At 42.1% G+C, this 24,145-nt stretch overlaps 1 protein-coding gene across 3 annotated transcripts in view; it reads right to left on the reverse strand.

Moving 5' to 3' along the window:
• The window catches only part of MYO1C (myosin IC), a 1,794,562-nt gene that overhangs the window by 137,208 nt on the left and 1,633,209 nt on the right, over positions 1 to 24,145 (reverse strand). For all 3 annotated transcript variants that reach the window (XM_044054342.1, XM_044054344.1, XM_044054343.1), the window contains exon 24: positions 2,285 to 2,444. In XM_044054342.1, the coding sequence (XP_043910277.1) occupies positions 2,285 to 2,444 (160 nt within the window). The remainder of the gene's footprint in view (positions 1 to 2,284; positions 2,445 to 24,145) is intronic.

Here is a 24,145-nt window from a genome sequence, read left to right on the forward strand (position 1 = left end):
AGGGTCTACCACAGGAGGTATCTGGCATTCCGGCTCTGAAGATCCAGGTTGGCTCAGAGGAGGAATGATGGCTGTAGTCATCTTAGATGGCTCAGAGACCGGTGGGGTTGGAGCAGAGAACAATTTTGCCAGTAACTTCAAAAGCCTGCGCACCACCCTGTCCACGTCTTCATATGATAAGCTCCTAGAGGACCTGGATGTAAGAGTGGGGGGATCAAGACCTCTGAAGAATAGGGGACCTCAAAGTCAGAGATAGCAGCTCTAATTCCATGGACCGACTCCAAGTAGTAGTCTCTATCGGTTCCGACGTCTTTGGAACAGAAGAGCTAGATTTGTCTGCACCGATTGTCTCTCTCGGTTCCGAAGGTGGTGGAGCTGAGGAGATAGGTTTCTCTGTCAACTTAGGCAATTTCTTCGGAGGCTCTGAATGAGCCGAGGAAGAAGATGAAGAGGAAGGTCTCTTGGACTTGTCACTAGTTGTTGGAGAAGACTGTAAAGCTTCATCACAAGAAGGCTTTATTAAACCTCATAAAATCAATTTGTTTTTCCTCTCATGTAACACTCGATAGCTGAAGGAGTAACAAGAACTGCAGGAATCCTGCAAGTGAATAGCACCAAAGCAGTACACACACACACACACACACACACACACACACACACACACACACACACACACACACACACACACACACACACACACTAATGGACATTTTTGGGAACATTGCTGGCATTTCTTGAACCCAGAGACTTTTGGTTCTTTATATCTGGAGTCTTTAGACATGCTGACACTGCAATAAACTACAATAAACTGCAAGAAACTTAAGGCTAACCTAAACACACACACAAAAAGCAGTAAAGGGAAGTAAAGCTCTACCCCTCTAAGTTAAATGGGTGCTAGGCCCTCTAACTTAAATGGACCTAGCCAAGCTGACAGGGACAGTCAACACAAGCCCTCTAATAAAAATGGGTTACCTTTAACTCTAACTTAAACGAGCTAAAGTTAATACACAAATACCACAAGACTGACAGTGATAGGATAAGGCCTAGGAAAGAAAACGACGGAGAACAGGCAACACACAAGCAGGCAGGAAAGAATTATACCAAAAACCTTATAAAAGGTTAAACTGTCTAATCCGAGAACTACAATAACTCTAAGAAGGAGAAATTTGCCAAAACCAGCTATTAGAAATGTAATCAAAAAACACTTAACCACGGCCAAGAAGAGAGCATCCAAACTCGTCAAGTGGCAAACAAGATCTGGGGGTTTCTCCAATGAATTGTGGGATAGGTACTGAGCCACGAGTAAAGTCAGAGAGTTCGAGCTAGTATATTGGCTGAGTATCGGCTCCAAAGCCATCCAGTAAGAAAGAAGGTGAGAGGGACAGCATAACATTATATATTATAAAGGCATGCGAAAATGCTTTACAATCATTATGATAATTAACTGTAAAATACCTGAAAAGCATGTTAAAAAATGAATGCTAATAATAACTTAAGATCCTTACATTTAACTGTATGCAATGATTCTTAATTAGGATAGTGACATGTCCAGTTAGGCTTAGTACAGATACTCTCACGTGACCCAAACTGAATGCCTCCTTGAACTACATAATTAGATGCTTGTTTATGTTCAAACCTGTTGGTTTTATTACCACTCTAAAGTATGGAAAATAAAATATCTAAACTAAAAAAAATGGGCTGTAGGTCAAACCTTGAAGCCATTCCCCAAAACTATCAGTTGATTGGAGATCACCGAAGCATAATTTTTAGCTTTGTTTGTTCTGTACTTGTCCCATGCTAGCTATTTCAGGAAGTTACTAGTGAGTCAATGCAAATATATCTATTTTTTCCACCAAACTGTCAGTCTACAGATGGCAGAAACTAATGGAACAGATGTACATAGTAGTCAGATGCAGATAGCTTTATAAAGAGCTTATGGTGCTCTCTAGGAGACATGTATGCAATACTTCATGATCTGTGAACTGAAATGATGCTCAGTATTGTTGTGGTAACACATTTGCTTAGCAGCTGCTGAATCTTGCTCCAACGTAATTCGGTGCATTCTCATTCAGAAAGATTAATTAACAGTCACCAAGTAGCCCAATCTACATGCAAACCATAAGTAAAACAACACAACTTTGAATGCTATGAATTCAAACACAATGCATGTATACAAATCCATTGCAAGTACATTAGGACTGGAGAGGTAGGTGTGTCTACTAAAAAACTAAATGCTGCTACATCTGTTAAATCTAATGCTAGATATGTATTATTCATGTCTTACCTCTTCCAGCGCTGGGGGAGGAGTAGGCCATGATTTATCCAGAACATTCTTTGGCAAGCTGCGTTTCAACTTCATGAGGAATGAATAGCGAACATAATCCACAAAGTATTCATTCTCGGGACAGCGGGGTGCCTGTCGGTAAATGAAGCCCTTGATGAACCTACAGAACAAAAATATGTATAAAATACTAAAAAACAACAAAAAAAGAAGTTATGTACTTACCATAACGTTCATCTCTGCCTTTATTTTCACTTGTGGGTTGGATCCGTCTCTGCCTTTTACAAAAGCTCAAGGACTTCAGCAAAGCTTGCGGGCATTCTACCTTACCCATAATACAGTTCCCTACATCCCTCAGATCTTGTTTGCCAATGATAATTAAACATTAGTGGAATTAAAGGTAACACTATTTACAGCTTAAAAGGAATAAATGGTTTCTGTGGCTATAGAGTTCAAAGATATCCAATTACTGCTGCCTGATCTCCCAGAAGCATAGGCACGGGGTAGGTGAGTGGGTTGTGAGAACGCGTCTATATCATATTATCGTACGATGTAAATAGCGAATGCTATTTCATCATACTGATAATATCGTAACAATAAAATATCGAACGGAACAGCAAATTTTTTCCCAGGGAAAAATTTTGCTGCTCCGTAAAAAAAAAAAAAAAAAAACTAATACAAATTTAAGTGGGGGGCTTCACCATATGGGGCTGTGCCCCAAACCCCCCCTACTTAAATATACCAACTCCGAGATCGCACCATAGTAGAGGAAATGGCAAAGTCCTGAAGACGGCCCACCGAATTTTTTCCCTGGGAAAAAATTCAATGTTCCGTGACTTTGCTATTTTGCCATTTCGACAGTATCGGATCAACTAAATAGCATTCACTATTTAGTCCATTCGATAGGGTCATATAGACCCATGAGAACAAAGGTGGAGATGGACAACACACATGGAATGTTATGGTAAGTACGTAACTTCTTTATGCGATATTGACAATCTCGCCTTTATTCTCACTTGTGGGGCAGTGTCCCAAGCTACCTGATTCTTGGGTGGCTCATGGGAGAATATTCCTCAGGACCATAGAACCAAAGGATGCTCTACTCCTGGAGGCCAAATCTACTTTGCAATGAGTAATAAAGCTATAAGGACTTGCCCATGTAGCTGCAGCACAGATATTGTCCAAAGACTGGCTAGCTTGGAAAGCTGAGGAAGTTGCCATTGCCCTGGTGGAATAAGCTTTAACAGGTGCAGGAAGAGTTTTGTTCTTAGAACTGTAAATAAATGCAGTCAGAAAGCCATTTGGATAAGGTAACCTTAGATACTGGTAGCCCTTTCTTCATGCTAGAACAGAAAACAAATACCTGATCTGATTTTCTGAATTCTGCGGTTCTATGTAGGTAAACACGCAATTGTCTGTGAACGCCCAACAGGTGCAACAAGTATTCTCCTTTATTCTGAAAATTTGGGAAGAACACTGGTAACTCAATAGATTGATTGAGGTTACTTTCCGATACAACCTTGGGCAGAAAGGAGGGGTTGGTGTGTAAAGAAACTGTCTTTAAGAAAAATCAAGTATGGTGGTTTATCAGATAAAGCTTGCAATTCTGAAACTCTTCCCGCTGAGGTGATAGCTACCAGGAAAAGTATCTTCCAAGAAAGATTCTTTAAGTCAGAGCTAGCAGAAAGTTCAAATGGAGGACAGATATGTGACAACACAAAATTTAAATCCCAAGGGGGAGACAGATCTTTGTACAGAGGCCTTAAAAGTATAGGTTCCTTTCAAGAAGGCTTTACAAAGTCTGTTGGACATGATTCCGTAGCCATTTTCTCCTATATGAAAATTTGAGATTGTTGCAGGCTGAACTCAAATAGTAGCTGCGGCAGCACCTTCATTAAAAAGTTTCGCCAAAAAGTCCAATATAAAATGAACAGGAGGAGTAAAAGGATCAACCTGATTAGAACTAGCCCATAAAACAAACTTCTTCCATTTTCCCTTGTACATTTTTTTCGTGTAGATGACTTGTATGATAAAATTAAAATGTGTCTAACAGGGGAAGAAAGGAAAGGAAACCTGGCTATCAGGGGAATTAGAGCAGCCAAGATGTCAGTTTGAGGTGGTTTAGATTGGGACAAACCATTCCTGACAGATGAATCAGAAGATCTGGAAAGTGGTCCAGAATCCATGGTTTGCCCTAAATATGAGGCTGCAGAAAGGGGAACCAAATCTGTCGAGGCCAATAGGGAGCAATTAGGATTATTAAACTACCAACAGTTTATGCAAGTAAGGCCAGGTGCACAGCAAAAAAAAAAAAAAAAAAACAAAAAAATAAAACATTTGCTATACACTAACACACGAGCCAGCACTCCTCACACTATGGTGAATGGATAAATAAATAGCACAATTCCTTACTAAGCAAACATAGCTTTATTCCACCACAACAGCATACCAGTTTTGGCTTAATTAGCCTTCATCAGTGCTTCAATACCAACAAACAATGTTACAAGACTTAAGTACACAGCCCTGGAGTTTTTAAAATGCTGAACAGCCGCATGTGGCCAGATAAATGGCCCAATCTGTATCACAATTCCCAAAAATATTAATTTGATACAACTTTGATGTGTTAGAAGATGAAAAGCACTCAGCCTTAGGAACATATCTACAAAAACTATGACCACAGGGATGGCAACCTTTCACTACTGCACCCCTTAACTGTCCCAAAGGTTGCTTCATCTTCTAACACATCAAAAGGTGATCACCATTTTATGCTGGACAAACTTCATGCCCATTGAAACCCAGTATTTTGGAACATCTTAGTGACATTAGATGTGCCAGAGAATCCAGTGCTTTATATAAACATACTATACAGCATAAAATTGCAAGATTTAATTTTGTTATTAATGATAAGATTGTGTTAAACAGGCAAAGGAGGTTGGCACTCTATGTTAAATAATAAAGAGAAAGACTGTATTATTAGGCTGGGAGCATCGTTTTCTCCTGGACTTAATGAGAATTTGTAACAGACCAATCATTTTTAAGGGGTGTATATTTAAGTCTTGTAACATTGTTTGTTGGTATTGAAGCACTGATGAAGGCTAATTAAGCCGAAACCAGTATGCTGTTGTGGTGGAATAAAGCTATGTTCGCTTAGAAGGAATTGTGCTATTCATTTATCCATTCACCATATTGTGAGGAGTGCTGGCTCGTGTGTCAGTGTATAGCAATTAGGATTATTGTTGTCTTCAACAAGCCTGCTTTCTGAAGTAGTTTGGGAATCACAGGGATTGATGGAGAGGCATAAAGAAGTCCCGGGGGCCAATCATGAGCAAGTGCATCCCTTGGGGACTTCCCCAGAGGGGGGATCAGGGCAAAGTTGTTGCTGCATTTGGCAATGGTGGGCGAAGCAAAATAGTTGCAGCAAGGCTGGCTCCATTTCCGGGAAAAAATATCTTCCACTGCTTTTTGATTGAGGGACCACTCGTGTGGCCACGATATGGCTATGCTCAATTTGTCTACTATTACAATGGACCTCCCTGGGATGTGTGCTTCTATCAGAAAGTGACTAAAAGATGTGGTCCATTGCCAGACCCTTAGGGCTTCCTGACAAAGGGGGCAAGATCTGGTTCCCCCTTGCTTGTTTATGTACCAAACCACAGACATGTATGACTGGAATGCAATCATTCCCAGAGGAATGGTGTCTTGAAATGCCTGCAATGCTAAAATCACAGCCTGCATCTCCAGGATGTTTATGTGCAAATGAGCCTCGTGTTGATGCCAGATGCCGTGGACTGTCGTCCCTCCCCAATCTGGGAAGCATCTGTGGTCACCGTGGCTTGGTGCAGAGGAGAAATAAAGTGATGGTCTTTAGACACCACAGGAGAGTGCATCCACCATTGGGGATCCTTTCTGCATGAATTGGTTATCAAAATTTTGTGCTTCATTGGTTTTGCCCAGAACTTGAACTAGTTTGGCAGAAGCTCATTTCTTTCTAATCAGCATTCTGACATAATACCAAAGATAGTCCACTCTGTCTTGTGGAAGCTTTGCTATCATTCTTTTTGTGTCTATTTCTGCTTCTATAAAGACAAAGGTTTGACATGGATCTAAAAGAGATTTTTCATAATTTATGGCAATCCCTAGAGAGCAAAAGAGTTGAAGAGTGTTAGTCCTTGGCCTGTAGTAGAAGATGCCTGTTCGAGTTGGTTATGAGCCAGTCGTCCAGCTATGGAAACACCCGGAATCCTTGACGTCTCAGGTGAGCCGCAGTTATCGCCGTGCATTTGGTGAACACTCTGGGGGCTGTAGTAAGACCAAAAGGCAGAGCTCGAAACTGAAAGTGACTGACTCATAGTTGGAAGCGCAAGTGCCTTCTGGACTGCTTTTCCATCCGTATATGGTAGTATGTCCTCAAGGTCTATAGAGTACATCCAATCATCTTTTTCCAAAAAAGGAAGTATTGACTGAAGTGTTACCATCCAGAACGTGCTCTTTTCCACTGATTTGTTTAGATTGCTGAGATCTAAATGGGTTTCCAGTCCCCTGTTTTCTTTGGGACTAAAAAGAATCTTAAATTGTGAATCCTCTCTGATCTGCGGGGACTTCTTGGATGACTATTTCTTAGTGACTCTTGAATTTCTAAGGTTGCTTGTTCCTTTGGACTGGGTAGAACATCTGGAACGGTTTTTGGAAATGGGGAAGGAAAAGGGAAAGATGTAACCCCTGGATATTATGTTCTGCACCCATCTGTCATCTGTTATTTTTAGCCAGGTATGAAGGTGCGACAGCAATCGTCCCCCAACTGCCTCCAGAGGGGACAATCAGACACTCCTTCAGGAGCACTGAAATGGCTTACCAACGAAAGACTCTCTGGAGCCCTGATTCTGCGAGCATCCTCTGCCATGAAGGTGGTGTCTTCCATTATTGTTCCCCCTCTGCCTCCAAGGGAATTTTCACTCTGTGTCTTGAAAAGACCTTTGTGACTTTTTGAACTACATCTTTCCACTACCTCTGTGACCTTTGGTAAAGGGTCTGTTGGATGTGGAAAAACCTACTCCAATGGCAGATAAGGTCTTGCCTTTCTGTTCACACCTTTTGAGTGTCTCTTTGACTTTGGGCGCAAAAAGAGAGGAGCCACCAAAAAGGGCATTAATGAAGGAAGATTTGAAGGGCTCAGTGAAATCACAAAGGCGTATCCAGGCCTGCCTCCTAAGAGAGATGCCTGAACCTGCTACCTTACTCGTTTCATCTGTTATGTATGAAATGAGTCTCATGGAAGAGTTTATGACAGAGTTTAGGGTGGCAAGCTGGGCGGTCACCTTATCTGCCACCGCATCAGCTACAGCTCCTTGGATGGAAGTCTGACAGCTCTTTTATCAGATCCATCTGCAACCTAGTAAAATGGGTTAAGTAGTTCAATGACTGTAAGGCGAAGGTTGCTGACAAAAAGACATGCTTCCCATACCTATCCACGATCCTACAATCCTTATTCAGGGGATGGATAGTGGAACTGGTCTCAGAAAATTCCTTTTTAGTGGCCGCAGACATAACCATGGCATCAACTGTTACACCTTTAGTAAGGAAAGACTGGTCTGAAGGGGCAGCGATATATTTACTTGGCCTCCTAGGAGTTGGCTTTATGGAGTCTAGATTCTCGCAAGCTATACTGAGAGATTAAATCAATAAGCTCATTGAAAGGAGGGGTCAACCAAGAGGTGGAAGGTTGAGACCGAGAAGCCTTCAGGTATACAGACTTCTCAGTTGAAGGAGTTGTGGACTGCTAGCCACCACTCTGCTTTAACATTTCCAAGATGTCTCCAAAGGAGACAACTTCAGGAGGTGACCGTGGGGATCCTTTCCCATTATCAAAGTCGGTATCAGATGTGACAGACTCTTCTGGGGAGTCCAGATGCTTCTTCTTGCAAGTCCTCTTCTGAGGGGACTTCCTTAGTGGGATAATCTGGGAAAGTTTCAGAAGAGTGGGGTCCCTTGCTGGACGTCCTGAGGCCTTGGGTCTCTGCAATCCTGCAGAAGGGGTACATGAGTAGGTGAAGTCACCGGCTCACAAATGGAATTAAGATCCTGGATAGACTGTCTGAGACTGGGATGTAGTCATCATCCTCCTCATAACCTCAAAGGCACTCCTTCCCTGAACTAAAGAAAACCCCAGATCTGACAAAAGGGGAGTCAGAGCTGAGGGCATCTCCGGTGCAGAGGACAGATGCTCTGAGGCAGAGGTTGAATCTGAACTCACCCGCGCTGAAGCTCCGAGAGAAGGGTCAAATCAGCTGAGATCTGAACCTACTCTCCAGGTTCGACCAGGAAGTGCCAGCTCCTAGAGGTCTCCCACTTCAACTAAGCAGAAGCACTCGGGGCAGACATCGGATCTGAAAAACACATGGGTCTAGGATCCAACACGGACACCACTGGACATTCAAATCTTCCAGCTCTGAAACTAGGGGGTGGATCAGAGAAGGAGTAGGCACCGATGGGGAGGTCTTTGTCGGATCCGATGCCTTTGTGCTTGGATCTAGTAAAAACTTGGCCAAAGCCAGTGTCTTCAGAAGCCTCTGCACTACCCTATCCACATCATCATCAGACAGACTCCTGGTAGACCGGGTAGATAAGGTAGGGGATCTGGACTTTATCAAAAATGGCGATGGGAGCCGAGAAGGTATGGGCTCCAATGAAGGAGAACGGTCCAATATTGAAACTCAGTAGGAGCCGAAGAGGTCAGAGCAGAATGTTCGAGTTGCTCTGAAGACCTCTCGGATTCGATAGCTCCTGGCTGCTCCAAAGAATCTGTAGAAGAAGACTGTTTAGAAATTTTTTGTTTCGGCTCCAAAGATGACTTTGGAGGTGAGGAAGGTCTTTTTTTGTGCTTTGTCAGACTTATCTAATTTAAAAGAGGACTCTGGGGAAATAGCCTCAGAAAAATGAGTTTTAAGGTATCCTTTCAAGATGAGGTTATCTTTGCGCTCCATAACAGCTATCTGGTTACACCCATGACAAATGGAGCTTGACTCTTGGAGATGTAGAGACCCCAAACAATACACACAAAGTCTGTGTGTCGCTTAGAGGCATCTTTTTCTCAGACTGCTCTCATTTCTTAAACCCGAAGGGATTCCATTCTTATTTTTCAGACATTATTCACAAAACAAAAAACAAGTAAGCTAATTATGGTAAAGAAGGGGAAGAACCACACATACACACAAAAAATGCTCTCTAATAAAAAAAATGGATGTTAAAGATGTGGAAATTAGTAAGTTATCTTTTTTTTTTAAGGTAGAAGCTAAACAGCATCCTCAAATTTAAACAGATGTTGAGAAAAGGGCAAAGGGAGACACCACACTTGTCCCAACCAATAACCAACCAACACACAAACATCCTCTAACTTAAATGGATGTGGGAGGAGAACTAATAAGAGGGAACAACCCTCACAGCCAGAAAAATATCCTCTAACCAAAATGGATGTGAAAAGGGTAAGAGAATTATAACATTAGATCTCAGAGAATGGATTACGTGAAAAATTACTAGAAATAACTTGAGATATTTGAAAAAAAGGCGTACTTAAGCCCAGAGCTTCCTGAGAGAACCACGTCTTTCGCTGAGCAGCAAATGAGATCTGGGGATGTAGGGAACTGCGTTATGGGTAAGGTAGAATGCCCACGAGCTTTGCTGAAGGCCTCAAGCTTTTGTAAAAGGCCAAGATGGATCTGATGGATCAGATCCGACCCACAAGTGAAAATAAAGGCAAAACTGACATCACATTAAGTTTTAATGATCCTTATACTCAGATCTATAGTTACACCCAGTGATTTGACAAATTACCATTATGCTGTATAAAATGAGTTCAAAGAATAAGCTACAGGTGCAGGCATAAATCTGTGTTCTGACCAGATACTGACAACATTCTTTACCATTCCCAATAAAAACACCTACACTGAAATATCCAAAAATATGACTGTCAGGATGGATTTTTTAGTAGAATTATTTCAGTTATTATAAATGACAAAATGGATTTCTGTATTTCAGACCAGAAACATGTTTATGCTGCGAGCTTGATAAGTAAAAGTGCCCGAGTGAAGCATAAATACATCTCTGTAGTTTAGCTTTGTTTTGCTACAGGTCTTATGATTAATACAGCTTTGTTTGTATAACTATGTGAATAAAATCATGTGAAAATGCAGACTACATGTGAAATATGCTGACTGGCAGTCTCTGAATGACTATATTTCTACTGTCAATACAAAATGCGAATTATGATTGGTAGGAGTATTCCAGAACTTGTCTATTTGTTTTCATGTAGATAAAGGTTTGTGGTAGTCTGCCATGTTGCTAGTGTGTTGTCTAAGTTTGTTATTAGTAGAGTTTAGATGTGCTGCTGTCTATTCAGAAAATAAATGTTTTTGCAAATTGCTTTCAATGTCAAGTATCTTACACTAATGAAAGACAGTGATAAGAACAGAAACAAACTTCTTAACACCATGCATGTTTCTTTGTAAGCTACAGCAATTTTCTTTTAGAATAGAAGGCCTGTTTCAGTGTGTGGGTACAGAGTTGACCACTACAGCTTCTCTCTTAATTTTATATCACAGAAAGACTAGAAACTGTCTCAGACTGTTACACAACCCTAAATATACCTTCCAGGACTTGTCAAATACAAAATATCATCTGCAAATGAAGTGAACTTTTCTGGAGAACATACCTTTTATATCCTTGAATTTTTGGATCCTTTACACTTTTGAGCTGTTGGCAAAGAAAATAAATCAAGCAACAGTGGGAAAAGCAAAATCCCTGCCTGGTTGCTCTGTTCAAACACATCTTGGCAGAGAACAATTCTCCTGCTTTAATTCTTGCCTCTGAGTCTTTGCATATCTTCCTTATTAAGCCTATTATTCTATCAAGGAAAACAAATGCTATCGTTACCCTACTCATAAAATCTCAGCTGACGCTACTTAATATTTTTTTATGCATTAACACCCACCAAAAAAGCAGTGTTTTCTTACATTGTGCTTCCATTTGGATCATCATCGTTCTACTAAAGGTGTCAAATGTTTGCTTCTCCTCCCAAAAAAAACAGACTGTTCCATATATATCAACTTTGGTAAAACATTTGTCATTCACTCAGCTAGATAGACAAAACTTTATAATCATGACTTAAAATTGAAATGGCTCGACGCCGGTAACGCTGAATTTGAAGGGTCTTTACCCCCTTTGTTAACACATCCAACACAATTTTTTTCCAAGATGCTGGTACTTCCCACCATTTAAAATATTGTTAAACAAAACTTTTCAGATCAGTTTCCTCCATCCTAACTTCCAAATGTCTACAGGAATGCAATCTATTCCTGGACACACTTGATTTATACATCATAATTTTTATCCCATATCTGCCTATCTTAGCTATTAAATTCCAAGTCTCATCTTCTGCTAACTTTTGCATGTTTAAGTCTTACATGTGTAGTTTCATTTGTACCTTTTCTTTGGTTTCCCATTTCCTTGCTTTATACAAACTTACATAAAATGTTTGAAATATCTCTAATACCTCTACAGGATCTCTGGTCATTTTTCTTGTCATAGGCTAAGTTTGGCTACAACTCTTTGAACTTTCATTGTGCTAAATGCAATCTTCTAAATTCATGCATGTTATCCAAATTCTCCCCCATTTTCCCTTTAGCACTCAGTTGCTCCTGTTTTTGTTCCGAGTATCCACTTGCGATACTTTAATTTCTGTTAACTTCTCTACAAAATATATTATTTCTTTCCCATCACACACACATTCCCCATTTCTGTATTATTAAACTCCACTTTCCTTTTATCCTACTCTGTTATTTTAAACACATCAAAGTGCATTTGATTTATTTTTATCCAAATTACTGGAAGCCATCATCTCTACTAAGCTTGAACGGTTGTTTGCTCAAGACCTGCAAGGTTCATCCCAGCCAGAGCTTTTTCTTAAACTGAACTAACTTTCTCCCAATTTCCACTTTCATGGCATCCAGTGAGTGCAGTTACTAGCTGATTTTCCCAAACTGATTACTTTTACTGGCTTTATAACAATTTTTAACAACTTATTAGCTTTCACAATAGGAGAATTCTAATCAACCTTCTGCTCACAAGTCCCACCCAAAAATATGTTAGTATAAATTATGGAGTACAACTGCTGGTGTACACGTTGTAGGATTCATCCACTACAAAAAATATTGCATAACAAATAATCAATGTTTAGTAATAAATTAAAAAAAAAATTGCAATGATGGTGGAGGAAGTTTCAACACTGCAGAAAAACTGACATTCCACTACTATAAGCCTCTCACAAATAAATACAAAACTTTTGTACTTTTGTCTCTAAATCCCAGTATCAGATTTCACTGATGAAATAAAAGGGCACTAGCGAAAATCTGCTTACAGTCTGACTTCCAACTTCAGAGCCTCAACTGAACATATCAATACGTGGGTACTAGATATTGGTGCACGTGATCCATGCCAAGAAGGACTGCATCACAGGTACTCATAAGTAACTCAGAATTCTCTATATACAACAGGATATTCCCACAGACTTTACCAGTACACTATTGTAAATTTTAATGCCAGGGAAATATGGATAGTAAAACACCTTTTGAGCAAATTAAACAATGCAATGAAAGCAATTATGCAAACTACAAATTTTATAAAATCAGATTAGGCAATACTGAAGACCCTCATCTGCACTATATTATTTCTCACAGGGAAATGAGATTTAACGATAGCATCACTAAGAAATCACAGCTTGCATCAGTTGCTTTCTTTTATATAGGTATGAAGGGCAGTAAAGTCTAAAGTTCAGTTCTCTTAACCAGCTTATCCACTAAACACAGATACAAACAAAAACAGAAAAGTATACATAATACACCTGTAAATACTCAGTCATGGAAACTATAAAGTTAAGTGAGACAAGAGAATCAACAGTCAAAGACAATTTATGTAGCAAATTTGGTTAAACTTGAAGGAAAAGGAAGTAGCCAATAGCCAGCTGGAACAAACAAGTTTAAGGAGTAATTTAAACTCATGACTGCCGAGCCGGTCAACTGTATGCTTGACTTAAGACTAGTGACTTGAACTCATTACAATCAGGAAGCACAAACTCAGACACCAAGCCATGTACAACCGCGGGGTAGTGCATTCACAAACCTAGGTTTGACAGAGGCATGCTTAGCTACTAAAAAAAAACAAGTTCATATACTTTGGATTAAAGTATCCTTTTTGTGGCAAGTAGGACGAGGTGATTAAGAATCACAACTCCCTTGAAGAGCAATGTTGCTTATTCATAGGCAAAATAAATCTTCCTGGACAGGAAAACTGCCTTTTTATAGTTTATTTCTGAAAAGTAATGAGCATAATGTTCACTCCATCTAAGCTTAACAACCAGCAGGTGGAAACACTGCTGGCAGCACTCCAGCCATTCTTTATCAAGCACTGTGCAAAGAACAAAGTTCAGAGTCAAAGCATGGCTTGTGAGGAATTACATAGACTGGATGAACATGACTTGGGGTGACAACCAGGACTTTGCTATAAGCCAAGCCAACTTGCCTGAAAGGAATGTCAGCACTGCTCTCCCCAAGAAACTGGTACAGCAGAGAATAAAACCTCTGGGGTGGAAGGGTAAAAGTTCCTGCACTTTCACTGCACTGTTTCAAATCAGGGGAAATTACACTAAGGAGTTCAAAAGCAACATTTTCCATGCAGTGGTCAAGATCAGGAGTATGGTTTCACTGCCAGATCAATGGCTGACACACTGAGCTGAAATACAAAGTTCAGAGTATGCTCAGTATAACTGCGGTGGTGGTGCTGCGGTAGCGTTGTCGCATCACAGTAAGACGTTGTCCTGTTCGATTCTCAGCTAGAGCGTCTTCTGTGTGGAGACATGCGTGAATGGGCGTACCTTCGTTGAAGGTTGTGCGTCAGGGCCGGCAACTCGGCACGTAAAAATATACTGCCAATCATTAGCGGACCGGAGTTCCGCTGTGGCAACCCCTAACCGGGAAAAGCCGAAAGACACAACAAGAGTATGCTCAGTATAACAGGCAGCAAAGGTAACCACCTGAGCAAAACAAACCTCTCCATTATACAGGGAGAGTCTTTTTTTTTTTTTTTTTTTTTAAACAGTCACTGACTCCTCATTAACCAGGATATAGAAGTCATCCAAGATCAGTCATTTGTGAAGGAAAGTCCTAATACTACAGGGTGAATGGTAGATGAGGAGGTACTTGCAGTTTGCTCCAGAAATTATGACATATTCAGAAGTGCTAATTTCAGTGCAATCCTGGAATAAGGGAAAATAAAAATAACTAATGCCACTTTACCACTGGATAACAGAGAATCCAGAGTTATAGTTGCCAGCTAAGCTGGACCAAAACTGTTGTCCAAGTGGATCTCAGTTATGAAGGCCATATCAGTATCTTTTAGCAGGTCGTGGATGATACCTGGCTTGCTGCAGACCATCCTGTGTTAGTACAAAGCTTTGTGGTTTAGGCCACAGGGAGGTAAGGTCCCCTCTGTGAACCACAATTTACAAGAACAGACTAAGGCAACTCATGCAAAAAAGCAGGAAACTGTCTTGGAAGAGCTCATACTACAGGGCACCATGATACCACAACACACAGGATGCTTCTCTGGTCAAGAATCTTCTAACCCATGAGTATGGCAACTACTCCATGCTTTCTTACAAGGCACAGCTTCTGGAAGGTAATAAAAACCTGGTTAGTAAAGACAGTATAGCCAAAGTGGAGGAAAGACAAAAGTAGCTCCTATCGTGGCACGTACTAACTAGGATTAAAAAACTTATAGCTAAACTATATTGGTAAAATGTTTAGTGACAGAAGGAAGTGAGTATAAAATGAAGACTGCATTTATCAGTCACTGTCCAGTTAAAAGAGCATCCAGTGACTAGCCAAAAAGAAAGGAAGGAATCAAATAGACTTGAAACTTTTTAGAGCATAGGTAAATGTCAGCATCTCCTTGAGGTTTATGTGCAGAACATATTCATGAAGTGTCCACATACCCTGCAACCTGAAGAACAATATGAGAGTGCCCCACACTGGGTCTGATGTATCTATGGTCATGTCAGAGTTAGATTTGAAATTGTTGGTCATAATAGCTTTCTCTTGTTTCTCCCTATCTGTATTCACCCACTAATTTAGCTTCTTTTGACAAAAGGCAGCACTGGTAGAACAGCTTCTAAGGAGTTCAGCATGTTGGCCCCACATTCTCCTGTTGCGTAGTGCCTTCTGCATCTCTGGTACAGTGTAAGTCTGGATCTTACAGTCATCCAGGTAAAGGTACATGTGGATGTCCTTGGTTCTGCAGTGGGATACCAATGGGGTCAGGCATTTTATGAATATCTTTGGCACAGCAGCTAAACTGCAGGGCAAGGATGTAAACCGGTAAAGAAATCTCCCTGCCTCTAATCTCAAGACACTTCTGTGACCCTAGAAAATAGGGATATGCAGACAGATATACTCAAGATCTAACCTTACAGGGAGACCTTGATGCCTTAGCAAAGACAGGAATTCCTGCAGAGTTAATATCTAGGAACTTATTTAACTTTGACAAGTTCAACATTACTCTCTGGGGTCTGGACTTTTCTTGGCACTAGGAACAGTCTTACATAGAACCATTTCCTTTTCAGACTTGTGGGAACCTTCTCTCTGGTATTCTGAGCCAGCATCTCTATCAGAAATGATGCCACTAGAGCTTGTTGGACTTTCGGCACAGGAAACACAAGTATCTTTCTCAGTTTTGTAAGGAACTGCAGTGTGTAAAGACAAGAAAACCACATTTAAGAGGTACTAATCTTTTCTTATGCTGTAACACTGCAGGAAGTATGCGGCCAGATGGCTTCCTATCTTGGTTTGTGAAGGAAGGGGTGTTTTGGATTGGGTAAGGGCTAGGGTGGGGATTTTGGGGTAGGGGAGGGAAGAGACTGGAATTGTCACATTTGTACTGTTGGATGGCGTGGCCTAAAGGCCTCTGTCTCCCTCCGGCTTTATGGTGCTACTTTCTTCTTTAAGAGACCATCTTTCTTTGGCTTGTTTACCATTGCCCTTACTAGGGTAATAAGGTTCTCACATAAATGGGCAATTCCAGCTGTACTTCGGAAGGGGACAATGGAACATTTGCCTAAAAGTCTTCCTGTTATCCTCCAGGTTTTTGAACATACTACATACTTGGTGTTCAAATGATTATTCCTTATGTAACACTGCATGAAGGAACTGCACCTTCTATTCTTCAGAGAGGGACAGAGTGCTAAGCCAGGACTGTTTCCTTAACACAAATCCTGTAGCTGCAGCCCTGGATGATGGATTCAAAGCATCATGTCCACACTTCAAAACACTCTCCCTACCTGGAGACAGATTTGGATGTAATTCAAGAAGGCTGCCTTACTCGTTTCATCCAGTACTCCCCTACAACCTTCCAAAAGTTGCTTCAGGATGTAATCCCAATACTGCAAATGTGAATCTAGTAATTCATAACCCCAAAGGCCAGAATGGTGAAGTGAAGCATACATTTTCCTCACCCATCTAGACAGCAGTTTACTTTCCGTAGCATTAGCAGTTTATTTTCCGTAGCATTAGGGAGAGTTGTGTGGCTTGGTGTTAGTCTGGATCCACTGGCAGAGTCCAGTGACACTGTATCTAGATCTATAATTATGTTTTTGCAAAGGAATTTGTGAGGGTCCTGTACCATATAGAATCAATGAAGTCTCTTACAGGTGGCAATCTAGCTCCAGGGAGGCAGCATTAAACACATCCAGCACTGCCTCCCAGAGTAGAAGGAAAGCTACTGGCTTAGGAAGTCTTTGTTACAGAAGTTCTATAGCCTTTCGCTGGGAAAAAGAGGCTTCATGTTCTTGCTACTGAAAGCACTCTCTCATAATAATACATCTCCAAAGAAGAGGCCTTCTGGGGAAAATCAGATGACAGTGTCTTCACCATCTGCATCACAGGATAAAGGTGAAGACATCTTTCATCTACAGTCCGGGTCTCTGTTCTCATCCTCAGAATCAAAGGAGTCAGAAACCCTATTAAGAAAAACCTTCCTAGTTTTTTAGGAGATCTGATGCCTGACACTGAGTACTCTGCAGAGGAAGTTTGAAAACTGTATGACCTGCAGGAATCCCTGCACCAGCTGGGCTGAGTCTTGGGAGGGCAGAGGAGGAAAGTACAGTTGTGTACACTTACCATAAATGTAGATGTTCGAGTGTATTCACTGTTGCAGTCCTCACATATGGGTTATCCGACTCCCGGTAGCCCTCAGTCGGCCCAAATACCAGAGTCCTTGGTATAGGATGTCGGCTGCCGCCGGTTGTAAAGCTGATACCAGAATGTCAGGTATAAAGGGAGGCAGCCGACACCACTTCCTCAGTTTTTCTTGCCTTAACTGTCAGAAGCCCCCAAAAGAAGGCTAACCCAGGAAGGCAGCACCCTGGACACATGTCATACAAAAAATAAAAAAGTATATAGTCTGTGCCTTAGGAAAAAGGGGGAAATGGAGGGTGGGAAACCAGGACTGCAATAGTGAATACACTCAAACATCTACATTTATGGTAAGTGTACACAACTGTACTATGTTCTTTGTGTTTCACTGTTGCAGTCCTCACATATGGATCGATTTCCAAAGCCCAAGAAAAAGACAAAGGGTGAAGAAAAGATCACAGATTAAGGGTTGGTAAGGAGGCCCTGCAAAACTGCAGAGGCAAAACCAGCCCTGGATTTAGAAAACAAAGGCAGATTGTAATGCTTTGTGAAAGTATGGACAGAAGACCAAGTAGCTGCTTCTAGAATGTCCTTAGTAGGTACACCTCTCAAAAAGGCTGCAGAGGTACAGGCTGCTCTAGTAGAATGGATCCTAATACCCTGAGGGGGAAACCTTCCCATGCTGCAGGTAAGAAAAGTGAATACAATGAGCAATCCATTTGGAGATGGTTTGTTTTGAAATAGCTTTACCCTGAGCCCCAGGAGCAAAACTAACCAACTGTTCAGATTTTCGAAAGGATTTAGTCCTGTCTAAGTAAAATCTCAGCTGTCTATGCACATCAAGAGAGTGCAGAATCCTTTCCCCTTTATTTTGGGGATTGTTAAAAAATGTAGGCAGGTGAATAGACTGGTTAAGGGTTAAACTAGAAACTACCTTAGGCATGAAGGAGAGATTAGTTCTCAGAGAAACTCTTAGTGAAAAATAATGAAAGGTTCTACTGCCATTAAAGCTTGCAGCTCAGATACCCTTTTAGCTGAAATAATAGCTAAAAGGAAAGCAGTCTTCCAGGATAGAAACTTCAAATCTGCAGAGGTAGCTGGTTCAAAGGGAGGCAGAGTAAGTTTTTCCAGGACAAAATTAAGATCCCAAGCAGGAGTAGGAGCTCTTCTGGGAGGTCTAAGATTACTAACTCCCTCAGGAACGGTTTCATCAAGGGGTGAGAAAAAAATGGGTTGCTCAAAAGAACAATGAGCCGAAATTGCTGAAGCGTGAATCTTGATTGAAGAAAAGGAAAGTCCACCTTTAAGCAGTCCTGCTAGGTAGTCAAGAATGAGGGAAAGAGAAGGATGAGAAGAGTCTTCTCCTTTAGCCAGCATCCAAGAGCAAAATCTCTTCCATTTATCTGCATGGGATTTTCTGGTGCTAGGCCTCCAGGCCTCATGAAGAACTTCAACCACCTGCTGGGAAAGATTTAAAGTATTAGCCAGGCAGTTAAATGCAGAGTTTGAAGATGAGGATGAAGGAACAGATCTGGTACCAGGGGAAGATGCCAAGGCTGAGCCTGTGAAAGGCTGCAAAGGAGGGGATACCAATGCTGCCTGGGCCAATCTGGAGCTATCAGAATAGCCTTTGGTTTTTCGTCCCTTATCTCTGGGAAGAGAAGGCAGAGGAGGTAATGCATAAACTGAGAGATGTGTCCATGGGAAGGACAATGCGTCCACCTCTCCAAGCTTTGTTGTGAAACTCCCTGGTGCAGAAGGTTGGAAAGAAATGATTAGTGTGAGAGGAGAAAAGATCCACTTGTGGGGTGCCCCAATGATGAGTGATGCGATGGAAAATGTCCTTGTTCAGTTGCCACTCATGAGGATCCAGAACATGTCTGCTCAAATGATCCGCCAAGGAGTTTAGCCTCCCTGGGAGATACTGGGCTATTAGATGTAAGCCCATGGATGCTGCTATGGACCATAATCTAATGCTTTGTCTGCACAAGGGGTAAGAGTGAGTCCCCCCTTGCTTGTTGATGTACCACATGACTGTGGTATTGTCTGTCCTGATCAGCAGAGTCCCAGGGTAGAGTAGGTCCTAGCCAGCAAGGCCTGCTGCACTGCCATCAATTCTTTTAAGTTTATGTGCAGATGAATCTGCTGGTTGCTCTAAGTCCCCTGTATGCCTCTGCCTTCCAGATGAGCCCCCCATGCAACATCTGAGGCGTCTGTGGTGAGAGTCTGGCTGGCAGGCAGTGGGCGGAAAGGCAGACCCTTGTTCTGAGAACAGGCTGTCGCCCCACCAGAGGAACTCCATTTGTAGCTTGGGAATCAGGGGAAGAATCAAGTCCAAGTCCTGTGTGTGTTGACACCAAAGATTCTTGAGGTACCATTGAAGTTTTCTCATATGCAGCCTTGCATATAGGATCATCAAAATACATGAAGCCATGAACCCTAGTGCTTGCTGGAATTGCCTTGCAGAGAGCTGGGTCATGCTCGCCAAGTTCATGAAGTAAGCCGAAAGATTTGCTTGCTTCTGTTGAGGGAGGATTCTGTTGAGGGAGGAATACCATCTGGGTGGCTGTATTCAGACTCACTCCCAGGAAAACAATCTCCCTTGTAGGAACCAACGTTGACTTCTTTTTGTTGAGAGTGTAACCCAAAGAGGTGAGACTGTTCTTCACAAAATCCAAATCCTTTTCTAGTTGTTCTGGGGAGTTTGCTTGAATGAGACAGTTGTACAGGTAAGGATAAATTTGAATGTTTCTCTGCCTGCAAAAAGTAATGGCTGGAGCCAGGCACTTGGCAAAAACTCTGGGAGCAGTAGATAAGCCAAAGGGCAATACAGAGAATTGAAAGTGTTGCTTCCCAGCCCTGAAGCGAAGGAACTGCCTGCAACTTTCCCTTATTGGGATGTGCAGATAAGCCTCCTTTAGATCCAAAGTTACCAGCCATGAATCCTTGCCCAGCATTGGTAGTAAATGTTGAAGGGTGAGCATTTTGAATTTGGAAATCATCAAAAAAGTGCTTAGAATAGACAGATCCAGAATAGGGTGCCAGGTGCCCCCTTTTCTTGGGTACCAGAAAAAGTCTTGAATAAAAACCTAGGCCAATCTGATTTGCAGAAACTGGCTCTATAGCCCCCATCGTCATTAAAGAAGAAATTTGAGTTTCTACCTCTGCCCTGAAGAGTTCTGGGTATGTCTGGGTACCCTTGTAAAACAGGGAAGGTGTGAAAGTAAAACTTGTAACCTTGTTTTACTACATTGAGCACCCATTTGTCATCTGTGATGGTAGACCATACCTCTACAAACCTGGCTAACCTTCCCCCCCAAGGAAACCCAGGGCCCGCAGAGGTAGGCACAAGAAGGTCGGAGTCATTGAGAATGTTTGCTGTGAGGAGCTTGCTTAGAACTCCCCAATTTAGTAGAAGAAGAATGCCATTGCTTAGCCCTTTGTGGGGCAGAAGGCTGCCCTCTGGAAAATCTGAAACCCCTAGGCCTACAGTGACCGTGCTTGCCAGGATCAGGGAAAGACCAATTCTTGGAAGGATAATGCCTACTAAACCGAGGAGGCTGAGCCTGAAGGAAATATTTTACAGCTTGCATAGATTTTGCTTTATCCTCCAACTTCTTCAGTACATCCTCAGCCTTATTACCAAAAAGATTGTCCTTGTGCAAAGAAACATCCAGCAATTTAGACTTAACAGGGTCAGAAACAGGCTGCTACCTGAGCCAAGCATGCCTTCTAATTACAGAACCAGTGGCTGCTGCTCTGCAGGAAGCCTCCAAAATGTCAAAACCACAATGAAGTGAATGCTTATTAACTAAAGTGGCAGAATTCAGTAAGTCTTGTAAATCTTCGTTCTCCGTCATGGAAGGAATATCTCCAAGTTTAGCCTTAATAGCCTCCAAAGTATGCTGCTGATACTTAAGCATGTGAAAAAGACAATTCATGGATCTAATGGCAAGAGTTGCAGAGGTATAGACTTTTTTACCCCACCTGTCTAAGGTCCCAGACTCCTTATCGGAAGGCACAGGGTTTTTAGCAATATTAGCTTTAACACCCTTGGGGCCTTAAGAAATAATTTCTGGATCAGCAGTAGGGTTTTTAAAAAGGAAGTGATGAAAATCAGAACCCTATAATACCTATCCAGTTTTCTGGGGGCAGGAAGAACAGAATTAGGAGTTAAAGAATTTTCCATGAAAACATCACCCACAACTTCCAAAACTGGATGTATAGTCAGAGGCTTATGATGAGGCAAATCCAAAAATTCCCTGATTCTTTTCTTAGACTGTTGAAAATCCTGACATTCCCATTTAAAATGCTCCCTAAGGGTATTCAAAGTATCCCCAAAGGAAAAATCTTCTGGAGGGGAGGCAGAAGGGATAGAGTCCTCAGCATCAGAATCTTCAAAGCCAGAAAAAAGTTGAGAATGTCCTTCTTCACCAGCAGACATACTGGAAATCTCAGAATCTGAGACAGACAAAACATCAGGAGATAATTCCCTAGTCCTCTTTGAAGGGAGGATGAGAGCCCCTAATCAGGGAAAGAAGATCACCAGCCATCTTTACCAACTGGGACTGAGGCACAGGAGGGGAGACTGACGCCTGCTTGTAAGTAGGTTTGCGACTGGAAGGTTTACTAGTAATCCGGAGGGACTCGGGAGGCCTAGCAACTGCAGAAGTCTGAACTAAGGTAGTCAGCCTTGTTCTGGTCTCATGTCAAAAAGAAGAGGCATCAGAAGCCGGTGCCTGCAAAGCAGCTCCGGACCCATCTGAGGCCGCGACAGGCAGAGGGTTTGAAGTCAAAATAGCAACCTGTGGCATGGAGGACTCCATAAACTCTGCAGACTGCAGGGGCTGCGAAAGCGCCTGACTACCGCTGTGCTGACTACCAATTTCACCAGTGCGTCGTCAGTAGATTTAACCCTAGGCCTGTCGTGGTCCTTGTCTTTGCGTTTCCTAGGTATATCCGAAGTCTGGAGACCAGAAGACGCCATACCGATGAACTTAGGCCAGACTCTGAATTGCTTATACAAAATCTTAGCTCTATCGTGTAGCGGGTTAAAGGAAGCATAGAGATCGCAGTTAGGGACGTTGTGCTCAAGGCCCAAACAAGTTATACAATAGGAATGGAAATCACGGTGCGAAATCTGTTTTCCACAGGCAAGACAGTTATTAACTTTATCTGACATTCGTTAAAGCAAGAAAAGAGGATCCTCAACGGGGTACTTATCTGAAGGCGTCTTCAACTTGGTAGTCGGAAACAAAACGAAGGTAAACGGCCGACTGGCACTAGTGCGAATTGCATCTGCTTCGGGCTCCGTGGCAAGAAAGACTGAGGAAATGGCGTTGTCTGCCTCCCTTTATACCTGATGTTCTGACATCAGTTTTACAATTGGCTGCAGCCGACGTCATATACCAAGGACTCTGGTATTCGGGCCGACTGAGGGCTACTGGGAGCCGGATAACCAATATGTGAGGAGTGCAACAGTGAAACCTGAAAAACATCAAAAAGCCTACCCACTGGCAGCCCCTCAGAAGAGATCCAGGGTTTAAACATATTTGCTTAGGACTGGAGCCCAAGAAAGGAATGACCATCAGCTTAGACATTTTAGTATGGTGGACATCCTCCTCAGTAATGGCTACAAAGATACCTAGTCCTAACTAGCAATAAAGCTGTGTTCCTGAATGGATGTCTGATAACTGTCTGCAGCAGGTGGCATTTGAGGTCTCTTGGTTCAGTGGGGCATGGTGTGGACAAAAGGCATAGCTGCTTTCAAGTGTGCAGATGCCAGAGTCAGGGGCTGGTGGAGCATATCCATGGGAGTGGCATCATAAGACCTTGGGACCCATAAAAGTCGTCCAACTTGGAGGTACCCCTGTGTTTCTCCTTTTGCTTTTTTAGTGTTGGGGGGTGTCCACCTTGTTTGCCTGAGGGTCAGACAATATGATGGACTTCTGCATGTAGGGTGATGGACCATTTTTCTTCAGGTAGGCTATGATGGACTCCCAACTTACTCTTGGTGCCCTCAGCTTACCTGAAAAACATCAGGAGGGCATGCAATGGGTGTACTTTGGGACTGTCACTTCAGCACCCCACCTCACAGGAGAAGACAGCACATGGTTCTGTGGTCACCACCAGTGAACCATTGCTGTGTGTCCCAGGACAAGTGTCCATCTCTCTCCAAGAGACTCGATCAGGCACAGCATTTCAGTCTTCCACCTTTCATAAGCTCCAGTTGCTACCTGAGCTGCTATTCAAACTTGCATTGTCTGGGTATTATAGTTGAGTTTTTCAGCTGCATGCCAATGAAGTTGGCAGTCCACAATATAAGTCAGAAATTCAGATCTGTGCACAAGTAGGAATTCAAACAACATCCAGCCTATCTGACTGCAATGAAGAGTAAAAATGATGCAACTAAGCAAATACTGAAGAAAATAATGAGAAAAAGCTCTAGCTGTTATGACTGCTATCTTACAGTCTTGGAATACTTCACTGCAGTGACTCGCTCTTTAAACACCTCAATTATTAATGGGCAGAAACTAGAAAAGCACATTCCCTACTGAGCTACATTACCAATGTGAAGATGAAAAGAAATTAAAGCAAGTGCTGGAGAGAATTTTTCAGAAACAGATACACT

Source organism: Protopterus annectens, chromosome 13.part0 (assembly GCF_019279795.1).
Source record: "Protopterus annectens isolate FY-2018-M chromosome 13.part0, PAN1.0, whole genome shotgun sequence".
Lineage (NCBI taxonomy): Eukaryota > Metazoa > Chordata > Ceratodontiformes > Protopteridae > Protopterus > Protopterus annectens.